This window comes from Rhinolophus hipposideros, assembly GCF_964194185.1.
Source record: "Rhinolophus hipposideros genome assembly, chromosome: 14".
Lineage (NCBI taxonomy): Eukaryota > Metazoa > Chordata > Mammalia > Chiroptera > Rhinolophidae > Rhinolophus > Rhinolophus hipposideros.
In genome coordinates, this window is record NC_138060.1 from 15,735,903 (window position 1) to 15,757,911 (window position 22,009).

Sequence of the window (22,009 nt, forward strand, 5' to 3'; positions counted from 1 at the left end):
ATGGCCTTGGATCCAGGACTTCTCAATAGGAACACACAGATAAACTGCTAGATCCATGACTTCATGTGCGTGTCTTCTGTGGGATGCATTTAACCTGAAGAACCAGCCTGCTGGGTCTTCTTGAGATATTTGCTGCACAGACAGTACTGGGTGTTCATGTCCTTTGGACCCAAGGCTGTTGAGGGAGGCAGGGAATCTACCCATAAGAAGCCGGGACAAAGCTTGGGACGGCAGAATGAAGACCCAAACCTTGGTACCGTGGGTGATACTTCCTTTCTGTGGTCAGCAGTGGTTAGGGGCAGTGTGCCTGCACAAAGTATTCGTGCTTTGTGTGCATTCCAGGGTCAAGGGGACATGTATTCCTCATGAGTTTGGTGGCCTCCACTTCAGGTCTCTGGTTTGTCTGCTAAAATGATCCTCGATGTTTTCATACCAATTTTCTCACTCAGACTCTCCCAACATGGCCTGTTACCTCCGGTTCATTGCACCAGCAATGGCTGTGATCTCTGCCCAAAAGCTGTTCTTCCATCCTACCCAATTCTAACCAACAAGATAAAACCCACTATGGGCTAAGCACAGATTCTTCAAAAAACTACAACGGGGATCCTTCTCTTTAAATAAGAAGGACACCAACTTTCTAGCTGCATTTCTGTCTGCCCTGAAGGAGAAAAACACTCCCAAATGAGCACTGTCAAAAATTGACAAGTGTTTACATCCTTGAGACACAAAAGAGCCTCCAGACCTCTGGCACATTTACAGATAAACAAATGTCTACAGCAAGGGAAAAGAAGCTACAGCAGATTATAGACTGTCTGGAAGACAGACATGAGCTTCTGTTTGCAGTGGCGTCTTCACGCCCTTCTCTGTCGCTGCATAAAGTGTAATCATTAGAAGGGGCTTTGAAGGCTGTGCTCAGAGCCAGACCACTGAGGCCTATGAACTTTGTGGTCAAGTGTGGCCGCTGCCCGCGGCATCAAAGCACACCAGCTGAGCGGGACAGCACAGCTCGGTGGCTGGCGAGAGCAGGCACTTTGGGCTCAGCGGACTTGACTCTAATCCCTGCTCCTACACTTCACTTGTACAAGGCCCAACAGTGCTTGTCTTGAAGGCTAAAGGAGGGAATGCTCATAAGGTTTCTAACCCTTTTCCTGATTGAAGAACCTTAACAATCAGAGGAAGATCTAAAAGTCACTCCAATTGAAAATTAAAGAGCCGAGTCATTCTCTGGCCCAGAGGTGTACATAACGGTTTCCCTTTTTTCCAGATGTTCCCAGTTTCAAATGACAGGCCATTTCCCCTCAGATGCAAAGTTTGAAGCTTTACAAAACACAACTGGAGGAACTTGGGAGTCGCGGAATATCAGTCAAGTCTTCGGACAAAGCAGCATCCGGAACTTCTCTCCTCCAGGCCATGGACATGGGGAGGAAGGAAGACCAACAGAATAAAACACTGCAGTGTTTTCCCTATAAATGATTTTTGTCTAAGTGTCTCTTTCTGAACTGTGTTTAGGCCAGGACATTGCCTAAGACCCTTAGCATGATGGATACTTTGGTGGCCGATAAAATTCCCTCAGAAGTCTTAGAGCCAAAGGGTCTCTGGGATTCTAGAGCGTCCTCTCACACCTACAAGGTCATGACTGCTTAAGAAAAAAAGTTTTAAAGAAAAAGAAATACATATATAGATGGGGCTGTTTTAGCCAAGGCTTAACCGATGGCAGCTGTTATGGTTTCTGCTGATAACAGCATGCTTGAGAGAAGGAATTTTCCTTACCATGACAGTGAAGGGGCTGTTGGGAATGTCGACGCCCCCAAAACGGACGTAGATGACATAGGTGCCTGGCTTGGCGGCTGTGTAGAAAATGTCATAGGTGCCATCCTCATTCTCAATAACATCAGCCTCACCCTCAGTGCCGTCTGGGGTCAGAACTGTGCAGGTCACTTTCCCCTTCCCGGCAGTCTTGGCGTCAACCACAAAGCCCACTTCCTCCCCGGTTTTCACAGTGGAGGCGATTCCAGGACCTGGAGAAGAGAATGGAAGTTTCAGCCACGGACAGTGACCCTGGGGGCCTAAGAACAAATCACATACGTCTGTGTGATGTGTATGTGTAAATGTTAGACCTTCAACTACAGCCACATATAGGGATGTCCCAGAGATTGCCTGGGGAAGGTGATATTGACAGAAGCATTTCATCTTTCATTTATTATATAAGGAACCTGTGAGCTCGGAGTGTCAGTGAAACGTTGGATCTGGCTCGCCACCATTCAAGAGTATGGGCATGAAAGTGAACTGTCATCAACAAACAACATGTTGCGTGTTTTAAGTGTCAAGTACACACAAAGGTGAGCAAAATACTGTCTCTGCTCTCAAGATGCTCAAAATCTAATAGGGCAGATGGATGCAGGCCAGGCATTAAGAATCACAGCTCAACCTGCTGTAGAAATGCTGAGGGGGACAAAGTTACAGAAAAGAAACATCAACGGCTCTTCAGAGAAGAGTCCTGCAGTACATCCATTCAAAAGTTCTAAGACTTTATATCCCAGGGTTTCCACCTTGACAGAAGGCTTTCTCAGGAAAAGGGAAATGGCTGAATTCTGAAGGACGGGAGCATTTGGCTAGGGGAGACATACAACCTCTGTCCCTAAACGATGACCAATCTCTTTCTCTGACTGGTGGCACCCCTTTACACAGGATCCACACAACATCAGGGAGTGCAGAAAAGTCTAAACTAAAGCACACTGGCCAAAAAAAAAAGAAAAAGAAAAGAAAAAAAGAAAAAGGGCAAAGTGTGTAGAAGCAACAGGGAGTGATAAGAGAGCATGTTGTTCAGACATGAGTAGAGGGAAGGGGGAAGCCAGTCTGTGGAAGGCCTTGAATGACAGAACGAGAGATGGGGCCTATAGGAGACCCCAGGTGAGCAGTTATCTGCTCAGGATTCTGCCTGAACAAGGCGAGAACAGGGCCTGGAAAGCAAGGAGGAAGTCCCCACCCAATACTGACGTGCCCTTTGGTTAGCAAAGGCCATTCAGTTGTCTCTGGCACAGCATACACTCAGGATGTGGCAGATTGGCCAATGTTTCAAACGTTATCAAATTTTACAGTGAGTGAGCCAAAATGGGCCAAGACAAGCAATTTACAAGCTTGCCCTGAAATCCAAACGATTTTCTCCATTCAGAACCAGACAAGATATGAGAGAAACAGAACACATCCAGGGTGGGGCCTATGTTTAATTTTGTTTAAGGAAGAGCAAATCTGTTTCATTTAAGAGATGGGGATTCACGTTTGGAAATATGCTTGAAGGAGCATGAGAGTTGCAAGAGCTGCACTTAGAAAATGAAGGGCCTGGACTACTCAAATAGTCGCGTCCTAGAGATGGAAGGGACTGTGATGCTCAAATATTCCTGGAGAATTCCTGAGAGACTCAGGCCTAAGTCCCACGTGTTGAGGAAAAATCCAGGTCCCTGAATGTGTTTCTCTCATGCTGGCCTAACATGATCTTGAACGAAACCATCGACTCATGCAAGCCATACATTTGCTGCTTTTCACGGGAGCTACCTTCACAGTTGAGATCTCAACAAAGGCACCCACTTCAAAAGTACTACAGTAATCGCTGCCATGTGCCTGGCACTGTGCTAAGCATTTTTCATGCCCGACCTCATCGAACCTTTGCAATAACCCCGTGACAGTCTTTGATCCTTAGAAGAGCATCCTGAATTTAAACATTCTCAAAAAGATTTTAAGTCTTAGTCTGACTGATGCTCAGAGGGATTGAGTATCTTGCTAACTTCCTTAACAGCTGTGTGATCAGGGCTAGCCCGTGGCTTTCTGACTCCAAAGCCCATGCTCCTGACCGTGACCTGCACTCACCCGTGGCCAGGCACTTGCTGGCATCGCCTGTCTGTGTAGCCCGGATGCGGTAGGGAGAGAACGGGATGTTATCCCCCCCATAGGTGACCCCAATCATGTAGCGTCCAGTCTTGTCAGGGATGTAGGTGACGGCGTATGTGCCATCTTTATTGTCCTGGACGATGGCTCTTTTGGGTTTTCCCTCCTGGTCCTGTGAATCAGAGAAATGTCATTTGGGATACTGTCACCAAGATGTAGAAACAACTCAGGGAAAACCTTGATATAGTATGTTGCTCATTAATTAGTGCCTCTCGCGGGAGGAGATGGAATTACTGGCTTAATACAATTGAGTGTTTTTGGTGGGAAGAGGAGAGGGTCGCAGATGCCTTTAACACGGTGATGGACATGGTCAATTTTTAGTAATTTTTCTGTCAAGCAAACAAATAGTGTTTTAGCTCAAAATCCACTGACACTAGGGTGGCCGGGGGCAGAGGCCCCTGCTTGCACACCACCACATTCACTCTCCCTTCTCTCTTCATTAAGGACCCTAATTCTCCGCTAGGTACATTGCTCCCAGAATACAAGACTCCACACTGCCTAGCAGCCTTTGCCACTAGGTATGGCCACATGATTGTGACAAATTTCTGGCAAATGAAAAGGGAGTGGAAGTCTTTTATGAGACTTATCATAGGGCTATTTAAGAAAGCTGATGGAGTTGGAAGGCCTGGATTTTCCCATCTGCCTTTTTTCCTTCTCTGGCATATCATGTGGCCAGAGCACCAGGAGCCTCGTGGCCCAAGAGGAGACCATAAGGACAGATGCCACATGCTGGGACAGAGTAGCCACACAGCACCCAGGTGCCCTGCTCCTCAGCTTCTTTAACACGAGAGAACAATCCATGTATTTACAGCATCTTCCCCCACTTCCCCCCTCCCCCCAGTGTCCAGCTAGGACTATCAACAATCCATGTATTTAAGGCACTCATTTTAGGGTTGACTGTGATGTGCAGCAGAACTTACTCCTACCTAATCCAATGAGTAAGTTAAAACATTTTAAAATAAAAACATAGACATAGATATAATAATGAGCAAACACATGAGACATAGCAAAACGTGGTACTTGGAGCTATACCCTCAGACCTCACAGGCAAGCCTGTTTGTTCTCTTGCACAAGCACTGACTCTGGTGGGAAAAATCTGTCCAACATGAATTGGCATCAGGTCAGAAACTGGTTATTACAATCCTTGTTCTTACCCCTGACCAGGGTTATCATTAATCAATGTGACCCCAGAAACGGGTTCCCAGTTACCGTTATCTGAACAGCAAGCAGGCCTTCCCCAGCATCTCTGGCGTCGATCGCAAACTCCACAGGCAGACTGGCAGGCACGCCATAGGAACTGAGGCCAGGGCCACTGGCGGTCACTTTGCTGGCATCGTATGTAGGAAGCACCTTGACCTTAAAGGGACTTGAGAGACACATATACCCTCGGTCAGTATGGATTCTTGTCAACACCACTACATCTGACCTCTCTTACACGAAGCAACTGGGATGGCAGAAGGGATTTCTAGAGCAGGTAACATGGTACATTTAGCCAATGTCTTAAGTCCAGCAGACATTTATCATTGGGAGGTAGTAACTATCATACAACAGACTGGCTTTCCCCGATTGCATTCCGGGGGATATAAACTAATTACAAAATTTGTTTGGGAAACATGGGGTTAACACGTTTAACCTAGTTTTATTATGCTAACATGGGACGAGCATATTGGAACTTCAGTTTTACTATTTTATCTCATCCTCTTATTTTTGTATGCTACTAGTAAAGTAATACATAGATGTAATTTATAAATATTTTTACATAGTTAGAGCTACATAGCTAGAGCTCTTTATGTACATATGTATATTAGAGGTATGGGTAAAACTTTTGGATCTTAAGTATGATTTAAAAAACCTGTGGAGGCTACTCTGAGAGGTGAAGAGCTTACGCAATGTGTTTTTTATTAATTATGAACGAGGAGTAAGGCTTCTATCCCACACTTCCTGGGAATGCTATTGGCAACCAAATCCTCAAGTAAAGAAGTCAAAATCTTTGCCCTAATCAGAAAAAACAGAAAGAAGACTTTGAAAAACTAATGTATTCCTTGTTTTTTTCCCAAAGATTCCCAACTCCTTAATTTCAGCTTGTCTTTAAGTTAATAATGGCTGAAAGGCACAAGGCATGGGGGGCGGGGCAGAGAGCAGGGGCCACAGACATAGGGCCTAGTACGTTGTGACACCTGTGCTGAGCAAGCAGGTTCTCGGTGATGCTTGCTGACTGGATGGACGGATGTGGGGCCACCAGAGCAATGCTGGTGAAGCCTGCAGAGGGGTGGGCTGGAGTCTGATGTGGATCCCTTCCCTACGTGTCAAGAGCTTACCTACGAGGGATCTCTTCATCAGCATATTTTACAGAGACCATGTAAGGCCCTTCCTGGGACGGGGTGTAGGTCACTGTGTGTGTGCCGTCCCCATTGTCCGCCACGTTCACCGGCTCCACCAGGCCTGAGGGCAGAGATGAACGTTCTGAGAAACTGTCTGGCCTGCCTTATGCTCCACCCTGGGCTGAGTACAAAAAGAATCACGTTCATCCCCAAGAGCTATTGGTTTCCACTGATAAGTAACACAAAGGCAAGCAGGCCATAATCAGAGGCCTAGGAAATCACAGGACATCGGATCCCCAACTCATGGTTCCAGAAATGACCCCAAGAGACACCTTTAGCTTGTTACTGGCGGAAGTACACTCAGTCTGCCCTAAAATATAATTAAGGAGACTGCCCACACTTGTTCCTGCAGGGCGTATGGTGAAGGAAGATGCATGCTGCAGACATGATATATCCTTTCAAGATGGTTAGGCATGCTTGGGATGTAGGGCCAAAGAGTCCAGAACCTTGAACAGCAAAATTAACCAATGTGCTGGCCAGTCAAGACCTGTGGCCACCTTTGAGCAAAGACCACAGGTGCCAGCAAGCTGGGTGTAAGTGCGAGGCAGGTGAGGGTGCCAATCTCATGGGGTGAGGGGACCATCAGTGTGATGACTGCAGGGGATGGTTGGAGATTATGTTAAAGCATAATCAAGGCATGCATTGTATTGGTAGATTCTAGATCCCAGTTCCAAACATGAGCGTCAAGGATTGGTTAACAGCAGGGTAGGTTAACCAAAGCGAAACATACTCATTAAGCAAAGCAGAGGAGGGACGTACAAGGCAATTTCAGTGGCGAGGCCAGCAAGAGGCATTCGGGTTATATAAATTAAAGCAGCAGCCAATAGGAAAATGCAAACCTGTCTCCATAAAGTCACCCTTCGGGTCACCTTTAAAGAATTCTGAAATGGCTTTCAAGGGGCTGCGCCATGACTGGGAATCTGTCTCATCAGCTAAAATTAAAAGGCTGTTACTGAAGAATCCGCCATAATAGAGGTACATATCTAACTAAGTAAAGCCTGCCTCTCTCTTTCTCTCTCTTTCTATACATACACACACACACACACACACACACACACACACACACACACACACATACCTTGAAGCTCAGTAATTCTGTAGAATCAGATTCCAGCCCCATGACCTCATTTCCCCTAAGCCACTTCTACCCTGAGTTTAAGGGGGGAATAGCCTCCTGCTGAACTAACTCCATCAAGGAGCAAGTTCCTCTTCACAAAAAGGTAGCCCCCAATCTGCTACTTCTGTGAAGCCAAGAACATATCACTGGGGATAAACCCAGATAATTTAAGAAATTCAACAGAGAATGGCACATTGTAAGTGCTGGAAGAGGTAATGTGGTCACACTAAAAAAAGTGAATTTTAATGCACTTCAGGGCTTTGTCCCAAAATGGCCTGCTCCCAGGCTGTCAAAAGGGTGGACCAAATTGCCAACAATGCCAGGGAGTTGGGACAATGACAAAGCCATGTGCCACGTGAGCAGAGTATCTGTCATTTCCAGAAAGTGTGCACATGGTCCATGTGAGCACCAAGGCGTCTCAAACAGAAGTATCACCTCCAAAGCCACCCCCCACCCAAATCCAGAGCAACCCAGTCCCCTCACAAATGCCGAATCATGTAATGAAGCAGCCGCACAATGATTATACGTGAGAGCCCAACACTATCTGCTTCATCTCACTATTGTAAGAAAATGAAATTAAAGCCATATTATTAAATGAGGGGAAAGACAGAGTGCTAGAGGAATAACAGGCCTGTCTACCTTTTAGGCAGGAACTTCTACTATTTAGCTAGAATATGGAGCAACAAAGTAATTTGAGAAATTTAATTTTAATTTCCTGATCAAATGTAAAAGCAAAGTATCTGCTCTGGGTCATGGCTGTCTCTGCCCTGGGCAGGGTGAATGTCAGCAGGAAGGCAGAATGAATACTCACCCCGTGGGCCCAGGACCCTCACTTCCAGTGGGGCCAGGCCGGCCTTGCTGCTGTCTACTGTAAAGGACTGTAAGACCCGGGCTCGGACACCTGAGCCCAGCCCAGGGCCAGCAATCTTGACCTTGCTGGGGTCCACGACATCCTTCACAGGAACCCTGAAGGGGCTGCCTGGAAAAGAGGTCACAGGATTCTGAGCGTCCACTGGAAGTTGTCTGAACTTCGCACGTGAGAAGCCAAGAATCAACAAGATAACTTGAAATACAAGATAGCAGGTATCAAGCAGGCTATGCCACTCCCGTGTTCTAAGCCCCAGGCAGACATCATCAATCAATCACGGCAGCCCTTCTTCCTGATGGAAGATTCGGTGGAAGATTCTGTGGATTCGGTGGTCTAAGCAGCCACCACCAACAGACCACCACAGGAAACCAATTTGCCATTGCGGGTAAGACAGGATACCTTGTTAAAAATAACCCCACTATGAGTTTTGTACTGGGCCAGGAAAAGCTGGGCTAATGTTTAACCAACTAGAATTCCCATGCAAGCAAAAGCTAGCAGGTTGCTGAATGTTTCACAGCAGTACCTCCCAAGTTCCCTTAGCTATGAAGCCTGACACTGAGATAATCAACCAATACTTTACTAAATGACTCTGCCTAGAAAAATTCTGGAGTCCAGGAGAAGCTGGCATTAGGCTCTGGGAAGCAACAGAGAGTCTGAAACATAGAAAGGCAGCATCTACATCTGATGGGAAAACTGCACATGGGCCTCTTCCTGTTATTATGCTCAAAAATGGCCATGTGCTTCAAGCTCACAGGTCAGCCAAACTCTCACCCCCTTCTACAAGGGGGATTCCAAAGTCTGATGGCGTCCACCAGACGTTCCCAACAAAATCAAAATAGCTTGGTTGCCTTCACAAGCAGGAGGTACTCACCTCCACTGCCACTGCCTGGCTGAAGCCACCAGGTCATAGAAGGCTCTGGCGACGCCTTCTACCCCTTTTCTGAGCCCCACTCTCCTACCCCACAAACAGCAGAGGTGCAAAACTAAAAGGTAGCCATGGCTCCATATCCTGTCACCGAGTCCTGCTCTCTTTCTTCATAGCAGTTACTACACATTTTGGTCACACAAAAGGCTAGACAGGAAGCTTCTGAGGCAGGAGATTTGTCTGGTCCAGGGCTGAACTCCCCTTGATTAGTGATTACAGGAGTTTAAAAATCTATATTGAAAGAGCTGCAAGGACAAGTTTGAGGAGAAATGTCACTTTAATTGAATTAAGGCTGAAATGAACATTTGAGTAGAATTACTTTGAGCTGAATGTCAAAGCTTTCTGATCAATGTGAGAGAAAGAATGAGGGCAAGGGTGTGTGCACAGTGGCACATGATAAGGGGAAAGAACAGACAGAATCAGGAAAGCGTGTAGTCAGGGGACACTCAGCTTCCTGGGAGTAGATACAGAAACCTGAAAATAGGACCCTCAGCCTGTCCCTTCCCCTGTGTCTCACTCTGGCATATGCTTTCAGGGCAAAAACAGCACTGACCCATCCAAGACTCCTCCTGTCTGGTGGTTTCGGAACGGGGTGCTGCTCTCTTTCTCGCATTAGCTGACTTGGGAGAAGCCCTAGAGTCCTTGGACTTGCGTCCACACATTCACCTGCCCTTCTAGATGTGTGTTGGGTGGCAACTGTTTCATAAAACAAACAAAACGAGAGCCTATGGAAATTCCCCTGCTGGAACATGAAAGTTAGATAGAGAGCCTTTCACTACTTTAGTCATATATTTCTTTATTGTTTAAATCATTTATAGCAGTGGGTCTCAACTAGGGGTGATGTTATAGGGGGCAAAATCACCCCTAGTTGAGACATTTGGCAATATCTGGAGACATTTTTGCTTGTCACAAAATGGGCCACTAAATACGCTATAGTGGGCAGGGCAGCCCCACAACAAAAAATTATCCCAAGGGGGGTGGGAGATGAGGATAAAGGGGATCAAATATATGGTGATGGAAGGAGAACTGACTCTGGGTGGTGAACACACAATTGGATTTATAGATGGTGTACTACAGAATTGTATACCTGAAATCTATGTAACTTTACCAACAATTGTCACCCCAATAAACTTTAATTTAAAAAAAATATCCCAAAATATCAACAGTGCTGAGGATAACAAACCCTGTTTTACAGTAAGTGTATGTACTACGTCACTACATAGGACAGAAATTAATAAATAAGAATTTGAGTTTGTGTGTCTTTATCAGCTACCAGGACTGTCACTGAAAAACAGAAAACAAGATGCATGTATAAGATGAATAAGAACCAACCATAAACTAAAGTGGAGATTTTCAACTTCGTAATAAAACACCCTTCCTTTAAATTAAGAACTAGGTCCTCCAACATATGAACAACCATTTTCAGTCAAAATTCCAAGTCAACACTTCTTCGCCATTAGTACGGGGAGTTGGGATATTCTTGGAGATGCAGCCCTAAGGAAAAATCTCCCTTCTCCGCAACTACAAACAGACTTTTTTTTTTTTTTATTCAGAGAGATAAGCAAAATCAAACCGGCTTTCATGCAAAATCAACTCCTCTTTGGGTTCCATTCAAAGGGATAGCTTACCAGGGATGTGGGCTCCTCCATATGTGATATTAACATCATAATCTCCTGGAGCAAAGGGGATATATTCAGCACTGCAGCTGCCATCTTTGTTGTCTCTGCAGTTTATCTTCGACTCTGATGGTCCCTCAACAGTTATGCCAAGCCCACCAATTCCTGCCCCTCTGAAAAATGTGGAAAAGAAAGTGAAGTAGTACTAGTAGTTCATGGCAGTCTGCTTATTGCCAAAATTCATTTTAAAATCCCTCTATAAACTTCCCATTTAGCCAATCCAACTCAACTACTGTAGCACCTCTCACACAAGGAATTTCTTAACGGTGTAATAAAGATAGCTTTGACCCTTCCTTTCCAATGCTTATCTTTCATTTGCTTTTTTATCTAATTGCATTGGCTAAGACTGCAAGTACAATTCAGGTATGAGCCTTGTGATTGATTTTAATAGGAATTCTTCTAGTATTTCACTTAAATATGAGGTTGGCTACATATGTCTCCATTATCAGACATATATAGGAGCTTCCAAGTAATCCTCGTTTGCTCAGCAGTTTTATGACTCTTACCAAGTGCTTTCTGGCAGCTTTGTAGGTATACTCGGTCTTTCTCTGTACCATAAGTCTCTACAAAAGAAAATGCCTCCTATATCAGAGAAAAATTGCCTCTCAAAAGTTGGGAGACCATGACACATATGTAGGAAACACCCCATAAAACTTCTTTAAAGCAGTTAAAGAAGGGCTACCCTTTTAGAGATACAACACATAAATCCTAGGTACTTACTTACCTGGTAACCACGGTGAAAACATTGGGTTTGTTGGTAAAGGCCTCTTTCAATCCAGGTCCTTGGGCTTGAACCCGAGATGGCTGGCAGCCTTCGGTTACAGCCACTTTGAAGGGACTATTTGGGATGGGCACATCATCATAGGTCACCTCCACTACATGAAGGCCTGTTCAAAAGAACAAAACAGAAACATATTGTACAGGAGTCACTTATTTGTGGGAAGTGACACTCTCCTCCAGGGTTCTACCTAGACATTCATGTCTACATGCTTTACCATGTTATTTGAAAAGAGTAGGTTAAAGAAACAGTAATATTGGTATGATCCAATTTTAAAAAAAATACAAACTGCCTATTTATGCTTTCTGTTCACTTGGCATTCCCATAACCCACCCCCTACCCCCAAACCCTCTACCCACCCACTCACGCACAAACTCTCTTCTCCAAGCAAGTCTACATTCAAGTCAGTTATCTTAAACATACTACCCTGCTTTGGGAAAACTCCACCCAGTCATTAACCAGAAGACAAACAAAAACCCATACTATGGAACATACATGCATCTATAAAAAGAGATTAAAATTATCTATATGAGGATATTTACAGGGATCATGTACCCAGGTAATGAGGCTATATGGTGCTTTTTTTAAATGCTTTTATGATTTATCCAATTTTTTAATGATTCCTAATATTCAGGAAAGAAATTAATGTGCTAAAAAAAATTGCACAAATGATCTCCATGACATCACCGTATAGCCTACTCAGGTGAGGCTTAGGCTAAACTCAGCCCAACTGTCACACAACAGGCCCAGTATGCAAGGCCCTGAGTGGATAGGTGGCTCTGTTGGGGCGTGAGGTTTTCACATTTCCTCGTCACTTTGCAAGTGCCTCTGCTAAGATGGACTGAGCACGTGAGGCAGAACTCAGCATCACTCACCGGGAGGAAATGGCCAAGCACAATTCTGAGCAAGGGTCACGTCCAAAGAGAAGTCAACGCACCTTTCTCAAAGGGTGTGTACTCCACCTGGTAGGTCCCATCGGCATTGTCTGTGACGAAGCACTCGGTGGAAGCCCCTGAGGGGTTGGCAATGTGGGCTTTGATGTGGTCACCCCCCACCTGCGTCAGGGGCCGTGAGTCAACCGTGAAGTCGGTGGTCGCTTCACGAAACACATCTGCAGAGCCATCACACAGGTAAGAACATCAACACAATGGACCCAAGAGCAAATCCAAGAACCAAGGTTCTTTGCACTTTAGAAAACATTAAGTGACGGCAAACAACTGGTTTCTCAGACTCTCAAAATCAGGAAATTAATGTGCACCCCTTCCCCAAAAGAAGCCCCTTCCAGAGTAGCCTCAGCCAAGTGACAATACAACCCCTTGTACACATTTTGGGACAGAGATGGGGATCCAGGGAGGTTGCAGCCTCCCTCTTTTGTTATGAAACCCACCTTTTCCTTCTATTCCTGGCCCAAAGACTTTGACCCTGCTGGTGTCCACAGCGGGCTCCACCTTGACCCGGGCGGGGAAGTGTGGCACGAGCTCCCCACCATACTTCATGGTCAGCGTGTACATGCCGGCGGTCAGGGGCACGTAGGTCACGGCATAGGTGCCATCTTTGTTGTTCCCAATACAGACTTCGGCTTTCGCTCCCGAGTCTGAGACAGCTTCCAGACCCAGGGCCCCGGGCCCTGCTTCTGAACAGTCAACGCTGACTAGCCCAGCTTCACCCACTTTCCCGTGCTCGAGACCTGGTCCCGATGCCACGACTTTAGAGGGGTCAAAGGGCATTTCAATGTCGGCCTTGAAGGGAGAACCGGGTATGTGGACCTCCTCAAAGAGAATGTTGACAAAGTATTCCCCGGGTTTTGTGGGAAGGTAAGAGACAGAGCAGGTCCCGTCGCCATTATCTGAGCATTCAATTTTAGCCTCGCATGGACCTTCCACAGTTAGGCCCAAACCTCCCGTTCCAGCTCCTTTGGTGTCAATGGTGAACTCGGCGGGCTTGCCCACAAGACCTCCTTCTAGGCCAGGACCATGGGCCTTCACCTATTTGAAGAAACAATGCAAGTCAAACTCAGCATGACACTGGTATTGCTGCTCAGTCGGTACTGCTTTCAACACCCAAGCTTGTAATTGGCACTGAATTACATCTCGGTCAAGCGGGCCTTCTCCCTGGGGCCTAACTGGGTCACACACTCACCCCCACAATTGAGTTCCAGCTATAACGCACTCGATGCTGCAAATGGCTACGAAAGGGAGACATGGCTGTGAACTAATCACCACGGAAAGTCATAGCAGAGAGCCACGGCCCTGTCAAGCATGGAGTGTGACTTCCCTCTCTCCTGCCATGCCCGGCTGTTCTGAACCAGCAGGCTAGAGCTGGAGACCTAACATCCATCCCACACACACACACAGGTTTCCCGGGTTGAGTCCTCGTAGAATGACTTTCGTGGACCTCACTGTTGCTCTGATGGCTATACCTCCTTCAACAAATTCTGCATAATAAAAAATTAATGATAATGATGGATGCATGTCATGATACACCTGTCCAAACCCAGTCTTTTATTACACTAACAGACTGTACACCAATAGTGTACCCAAATGTATACTACGGACTTTGCGTGATGACGTCGTCAGTGCAGGTTCATCAGTTATAACCATGCACCACTCGGCTGGGAGACGGTGATAACAGGCAGGCTATGCATGCGTTGGGCAAGGGGTACGGGGGAAATCTCTGCACTTTCTTCTCAGGCTTTCTACGAACCTAAAACTGCTTTAAAAAATAAAGTCTAATAAAACTTTAAAGTAGAAAAATCTAAATTTTGAATGAGAGAAAGGGGAGGCTGAGGCTTTCACCTCTCATTCAACAAGACAGACACTTTTATAGGATTCATGCCATTCAGACCACCGGCCATGCTCTCACACCCTTGATTCAGGACTACTAGGAAGAAATAATGAGAACAATCTACTTTTGGATTCCATCATTCTCGCATCTGTAAGGTGAGCTCATTCTGTGTACCAGATGCCAACTGCGGGCTCCACACGCACACCTCTCCCCTGCCCTTACAGACTCACTTTGACGCGAGTATCGTTATTCCGCTAAGCGAGTGAGTTATTACACTAACAAATGACAAGAGTAGAACTCAGGGACAGGGAGCCCCTCCCGGCCAGAGAATGAGAGGAGGGGTGGGACCCAGCTGTCCCCAGGACCCTGCACGCTGAATTGTAGAAGAGAGAACTACTGTTAGCCATTGAGAACTGACTTTCATCACAGCATGATTTTCTAAAGGTGTTTGCCAGCATCAGAGGACTATGGTGCTACATTAGACAACAGAAGACATGTTCTGGAACGAACACAAAGCTGACCTTGGTGGGATCAGGCGGCAGTGAGGCCTCCACGGCATAGGGGCTCCCGGGCACGGGGTGTCCATCATAGGTCATGTCTATAGCGTACAGCCCCTCCTCCCGAGGGATGAACTTAGCCGTGCTGCTCTCCCGGCCCGCCACGGGCGCCACCAGACATGGCACAACCTTCCTGGAGGGGCTCAGGATCGTTATGTCCAGCTTCCCCTGGCCGCCTGCACCCCTGGTGTCAATGGCAAACTCCTGATCCTTTCCAACTTCGACTCCTAGAAAAGGGAAAGAAGCCAAACTGATCAGCTGATCCTTTTAGCAGCAAGACCTGAGAGCACAGAAATGATGATTCCTTGGACATGGGGTCATCTCAGCCTCTACAATAAGCAATAGCTGCTACAGAAGACAAGAAGCACGACTGAGTAAGAATCATCAGCATCTTGACCTTAGGAACAACTGGTATAAGAACAATTATTAATTAATGATGATAACAATGATAGCTATCATTTACTGAATGTGTTTTGTACATCAGGCCTGAGTACAGCACATTATCTCCTTTAATGTTCACCACAACCCTATGAGGTATTTATTAGTAACCAATGGCTGTCACAGATGGAGAAACTGAGGCCCAGAAAGGTTAGTAATTTGTCCCGGGGTACATATCCAGCAGATCACAAAGCTGGGACTCAAACCTAAATTTACATGATTCCACAATCTGCTTTGCTGACCAGTCGGGTTATAATCTGACACTGTCCTCTTTCCTTTACTTACTTCTCATGTTAACTTTCTATCAAAACATTCTCATAAGTCAGTGTTTTATTTACTAATTCTTGGCAGCAAATTTAATCCCACAGCCAAGAAGGCAAAAGTCACAAAGCTGGTATTTGAAAGGTCTTTGCATAGCAGTGCCACAGAAAACCAATGTGTTATGTTTGACAAAAACAGGTTAAGGACTTTGAACCAAAACAAAAGCACTGGGAGCACAGTCCCCCACCCCCACCCCAGGGAAATCCTGACTCTTGGGCAACACAGGACGCGCCTAGATGAATACTGCCGAACCACAGGCAAGGAGCTCCACGTCCCAAAGGCTTTTCCTAATTGGCGTGCTTTTCCTGGTCTGGAGAAAGGACTGTTAAGGGGACACGCAAAGGGTTGGACAGTGACCGCTCGTATACTCAGAGCTGGCTGCCCCCCCAGGGACAAAGGAGCTTGGCAGCACTGAGCTCTTGCGTCAGAGCCCGGAGCTGGGACCTGGCTCATTCACAACTCCTGCATTTGGGTCATAGGTCCAGGAAGGTGCTCACCGATGCTCCTGCCGAGACCCCAAGAAACCCTCACTGGTGAAATAAGAGGCCTCCCGTGGGGGTACACGCCGAGCCCTGTGTGAGCCTGAAACCAGGTGAACGTGCCACTGAGGTACAGCCAGGCTGCGGTCACTTGGCAGCTAACGCCAACAAGGGGATTAAAGTGTGAATGTTTTCCAAGCAGAACTGCTGATGTAAAAAGGCAGGCTGAAGACATATGGGTCGAGGAAGATAATTTGAATGCAAAATAAACACTGCCAAATGTTTTCTGCTAGCACATATGTACATGCACATGCAGAGAGAAGGTCTGGAAGAATAGAAACTGAACCAAAAACAAAAAAGGAAAAAAAGAAACTGAACCATAACTTTGGTTAATCTAGGGAGGGAAAGAGGTGGTGATGGTTAAAGTGGAATTTACTTTTAACTGTGGTGGTTTTTAGATGAAAAATCAGATTAAAAAAATACTGATTTGGGTAAAAAATACTTTTATGATCACTTGTTGAACTTCTAAAGCTGAGTGATAAGTACATCAGCCTTCACACTATACACCATTCTCTTTACTTTTGTATGTTTGAAATTTTCCCTAATAAAATTTAAAATTTAAAATAAATGAAATGATCTTGTAGTAATAAGATACTTAACAAGCTAAAGGACTATTGGGCTAGGTGTGGGGGTGCACTGTAATTGTGGTTTCTGAGTGCCAGGAAATTGGCTTTTGTACTTGACTCTCGACCCTCATTTGGAGTCAGTGGCCAAGGAGAGCTGGCACAGTAGAAACTCACCAGAAAGCAATGTGCCCAACCTCTTTGTAATGAAAACATTTCACTGTGATCCAAGTTACGGAGGGGTGTTACTGAGTTACTGTGCCAGCCTCTGAATTATGAGCTCATTTAATTTTCTCAATATTCCCTTGAGTGTTCTTAACCACCCCCACTCCTACCCCTATCCGCCCCCTCCTCCCAACTTTACGAATAAGAAAACAGGCTAAGTGAGACTGAGCAGCAGGTAGGGCCACAGAGCGCTTGGAAAACAAGTCCATCCATCTGCAAAGTCTTGTAAGACAGAATTTGCTTCTCTGCAAAATGTCTTTTGAAGGCAATCTAACTGACGGCCCTGGATGGTGGTCTTCAATGACCCAGCTCCCCTCCCTTCATACACTTACTGTTTTCCAGGCCGTTAATTTTTATCTTGCTCAGATCCAGCGGAGCAGCCACGCCCACGGTGAAAGGGCTTTTCGGGATGGGGTCCCCACCGTATGTCACCAGAACCTGCATGCTGCCCTGGAATAAAAGAAAACCGAGGACACCTTTGAGGACTAACTTTGTGTTTCAGCCTGTCTTCTGGATCTTTCATGCTTCCCAGAGACACAGGGTATTTGCTTTAAAAAGCATCTCAGACATATTTCTCTAAGCTTCTGGCCCCATGGTAAGAAAGTCTGAGAAATCAGATAAAATAAGAGCAATGAATAAGAACAGGGACAACGTAATGAGCGTCCTGTCCTCTGTGCTTGTAAGCATTTCCTTGATTCAATCTCAAAAACAGTCCTAAGGGGTGGTTCCCTCTGTCATCCTTTTTCCAGGAAAGGAAACTTCGGCTCAGAAAGGTAAAGTCACCAGCCCCCAGTCCCATGGCTGGTAAGTGGGAGAGCTGGGCCCCACACCCATGGCACCTAAACCCGTATCCTAGCAGCTTTGCCACACTACCTCCCACCCAACACACACCCAGCCCCGGCCATGGGTAAAGCACAGAGCCTGGGAGCCTCTGACCAAACAAAATCTTTTTTTTTTCCCCTCTGTCCTGGGAATTGATTTCCGGCCACCAAGCTGAGAAAGATTTGCAGGAGTTCACCTGGACCTGTTATAAGACCACTGCATAGTATCTAAACTCCTGTATCTTATGTCAAGGAAAGAAAATTTGCCAGGGTGAAGACAGGCTGGGCCTATGGGCTTGGCGGGCCCCAGCGCCTATAGAGGCACAGCACAGACGTATGTACTGCCGTTCTCCTCCGGCCCATCCTGGCCCACTCTCTGCTGGCTTCCTCTCTCCACAGTCGGCTGAGTGCCCTCTCTCTAAACCAAGGCTCCATGAAAGCCCATGGCTGTCTCAGTCGATTAAGATCCCCTCACCTCAAAGGTCCAGGCATAATGTAAGAGGACGTGGGAGGGAAAGACGCAATGGGGAGAGAGAGAGATGAATCTTCCCAGGAATCCAGCGGCCTCGCTGGAATCCAGCCCCTGCTGAAAGCTGTCACTGAATGAGTGTTAAAAGGGTGTAGCTTTTGGCCTATGTATATTTTCTCACATTCCTTTTGTAATAACAAGGGGGGGGAAGCCAAGAAGAAAAATTGGTTACATCAATGAAAAATGGAGGATTGATTTTCCAGGATTTATTTGCACTGCACACAAAACCAACAGGCCCCCTGACTCCAGAGTGTAACATTTCATGGTAAAATGTACACAGATCAGACTCAACAGAGTAGGGACTGACTTATTACTTCAGCCTCTGTGGCATTTTCAACATGCCAGCTCTTCCAGAGCTTCAATTTGCCCCCAAGTCCCTAACTCCTACGTGCTAGGCCTCACAGCTCACCCAGGGTCCTGGAAAAACTGTCTCGACCACCCTCTATAAGTTTTCTGATTGCCTCTCTGGAGCGCCAAAACAGAGAGGAAACAAAATCCTCTTTCAATTAAACCTACCCATCCCATAAGAGAAAGTATGTTCTCACTACCAGTCATAAAACAAAACGAAAACTCAGATAGGAAATTAACTCTAAATAACCTAACCAGGGGAAGAAAGAAAGCTTAGAGGTTTGCACCTGTGATGGCCTGCAGCGTTTTAAGGTTTCCTTGGAGGCCCCAGCCAAGGAAGGGACTGTGCTTTTTCCCTAGAGGCTCTGAAGTGAGCAGTGTCTGAGCAGTGACCCTGGCACATTTCACAAAGACTTCACAGACTGAAGGACAGTTTTAGTCTCTCCCCTTTGTGCTTCTGAGACTTTTACCTTATCCTGCAAACCACACGTACAAGAGACCCTCCAAGAGCTCGGATAAGGATAGGATGGAGAGCCCCCCACGGCCCCCAATTCCGGACACCTCTGTGACACCACAGCCACCAGTAGTAATATTCCTTCTACCTGTGAGGCTCAGCGAGCTCCTGGGGTTTCCTAAAGGTGCCACAGTCGCAGGTGGCGTTTTCAATTCCCAGTGGTTCCTGATTCAGCATGGAGCTGCTGCCACCAGCTTCTCAAACTGCTCTGTTCGGGGAAGCTTGGGGTGAGAAACTGAAGTCACCTGAGGCCACAGACAACCAAAAGCGCAAGAAGACGAGATCTCGGGGGAAAAGGCACTGCATGATTTCCCTTCGAAAACATCAAGCCTTTGTCTGACTTTTGGGAGGCCCCCAAGCCCCAGCCCAGCAAATCCAGTCCTCTGAGGCAAAGAGAGCTCTGACCACTACGTTCTGAGAAGAGCTAACAGGATCAACCAGCACCCGCAACCCCAGCACCCCACACAGGACTGCAGGTACTAGGAGCAAAGAGCCAGCCATCAGGTACGGCTGCGGCTCCTCCCACAGCAGTTTGCCTTCTGAGGCCGCAGCACTCACCCACCCCCATCTCTCCACACACGCCTACCAGCTGCATTTCTGGAAAGTTCCAGCTGGCTATTCCCTAAAACCACCAGGAAGTGTGCCTGGGGGTGTCAGCCCGCAAAGATGCTTCCCGCCTCTGTCCAGCAGAGTTTGCTGGGCTGACCCAGGCCTCTTAACCATCTCCAAGAGCAGGGCTCAACAGGTATGCTTATTTGACCCAATCTTGAGCTGTCCGCTGCTCTTCAGAACAAAAGAATTCAAAGGAGAATGAGGATGTGCAGGCTCCACTCTCCTACCGGATTACAAAGTTCTTCCATTGTCTCTGCTTGTGTGTTGCGGCTTCATTTATTCACCCATTTGGCCCTAAATCCACACGGAGCACCCACAGCGTCAGGCCCTGTGCTTGGGGCCACGGATGGAAAGATAGACTATTTATATCTATATCTATAAAAATAGGATATCCTGTCCTCCGCGAACTCACAATCCAACAGGAGAGATTTAATTTGTTTTCTTTACCATAGAGAAATGTGCAGAATTGCAAGTTGCCCAAATAACGAAACAGTGAACTTCAGTCTACATAACAAAGGACGAGAGAGACACCGTGGAGCTTTTCACACTCGAGGCAGTGACTGACAGCAAGGCCTCACCAGGCTCCTTGGACATACATACAATGGGCAGCATTTGGACAAACAGCCCCAAGTGGCCACTGAGCATGCAGACAGCCTTCAAACCTGCTATCAGATAATTAGATGACCTTGACCTTGGGGTGACTGGAGTATGGAGCCTCCCATTCTAGCTTCATTTCAAATATAACCAAACAGGACCTGCTCCTGACATCCACCTCGGCCTCGACTGGCAGCTGGGGGCATCTGTGGCAGTGGGTTCTAACGTCCTTTCTGGGGGTGTGGGTCAAAACCTGAGCCTACCCTGGCGTCTGCAACTTACATCTTAGCAGCTCAGCCGAAACCCAAAGAGGTATACAGACATAGGATAAAGTTAAGCATCTCAAAATGTTTTCAGAAGCATCTATGACCTTGAGATCTTGACCAGCATGCATGGCCTTGTATTCTGGTACTTTCTCCCAAGACACGTGAAGCACTGATAAGAAACATGACATCAAGCTAGCGCTCTGAGAGGTAAGTCTCCCACCAGCCCTCAGAAGCATCCGCAGGAAAATAATTGCCTGCTTAGCGCTGAGCAGCCTGACGAGAAAAGGGTCTCTAACCTACAAAAGTATTCGTTTTACCATTTCTAATAATGAACCCCGTTAAAGTTCACACACACACACACACACACACACACAGGAAGAAGCCCAGCTGAAGGCAAGAGGCCACACTTGTAATGTGGCACACAGAGCCTGCCCCAGACAAACACGCCCACTGTCAGGGAAGTTCTCAGAGCAAAGATTCTACTGCCAAGGATACCAGCCCCCGATGCAAAGGGACATCTACACCTTCCCTCACCCTCACAGTACCCCTCCTTCTTCCCCACTACACTCTGGCCAGCTCCTCACTGGGGTGGCCCAGGCAGGAATGACACTTTGGAACAGTGTTTCTGCAAAAAGCATCGCCCTTCTCCTACAAATGGCATTTTTCTCATAGGGGGACTCTGCTGTTCATTCAAGGAATCTCAGATGTTTGGAATGACTGTTTAGAACACTAGGCCTGAGCAGGGATGTCTGCTCCCCAGACCCTAGAGGTGTAGACGTGAAGCAAAACAAAATGTTGAGTAAACATGAATTAGTACAGACAGGTAGTTTTTAAGGCCCTTACTGCCTAAAACAATCAGATCAAGGCAGCCTGGCTGGCAAGATCCTGTCTGTATTCCTGCATTTTGTAAAAAGGGACAGTATGGGGTCCTAAGCAGTGTACGGGGGCTGAGGGCCTAAAGGCTGAACTGGCTCTTTGAGGAAAGACTTTGAGAAAGATGCCACCACAACACCTTGTAAAAAAGGGTAAACTAAGCTAAAAGGGCCAGGAAGGAAACATACAGGCGCGACATCTCTTTCTCAGTAACTCATCAAAGACTCAGCAGGTAAGGATGGGAGAGTGTGTAAGAGAGAGAGGGAGATGATTAGGTCCTGAACTTCAAGAACTTGGCGTCTCTCTGCTAAAACCCAAAATGTAGGTGGGAGATTGGG

The 22,009-nt window shown here is 46.6% G+C and overlaps 1 protein-coding gene across 7 annotated transcripts in view; it reads right to left on the reverse strand.

Annotated features, from left to right (window-relative positions):
* Positions 1-22,009, reverse strand: part of FLNB (filamin B) — a 124,654-nt gene that overhangs the window by 27,856 nt on the left and 74,789 nt on the right. For 5 of the 7 annotated variants that reach the window (XR_013994901.1, XM_081072940.1, XM_081072936.1 and 2 more), the window contains exons 19-30: positions 17,447-17,564; positions 14,993-15,255; positions 13,075-13,672; positions 12,625-12,798; positions 11,634-11,796; positions 10,862-11,022; positions 8,252-8,419; positions 7,163-7,255; positions 6,261-6,384; positions 5,152-5,308; positions 3,865-4,054; positions 1,771-2,018 (exon numbers count right to left, since the gene is read on the reverse strand). Coding sequence is in view for 6 of the 7 variants with exons in the window: in XM_081072940.1 (XP_080929066.1) it covers positions 1,771-2,018; positions 3,865-4,054; positions 5,152-5,308; positions 6,261-6,384; positions 7,163-7,255; positions 8,252-8,419; positions 10,862-11,022; positions 11,634-11,796; positions 12,625-12,798; positions 13,075-13,672; positions 14,993-15,255; positions 17,447-17,564 (2,457 nt within the window). In the remaining variant the exon portion in view is untranslated. The remainder of the gene's footprint in view (positions 1-1,770; positions 2,019-3,864; positions 4,055-5,151; positions 5,309-6,260; positions 6,385-7,162; positions 7,256-8,251; positions 8,420-10,861; positions 11,023-11,633; positions 11,797-12,624; positions 12,799-13,074; positions 13,673-14,992; positions 15,256-17,446; positions 17,565-22,009) is intronic. The other 2 variants (XM_081072937.1, XM_081072938.1) reach the window with 1 other exon arrangement.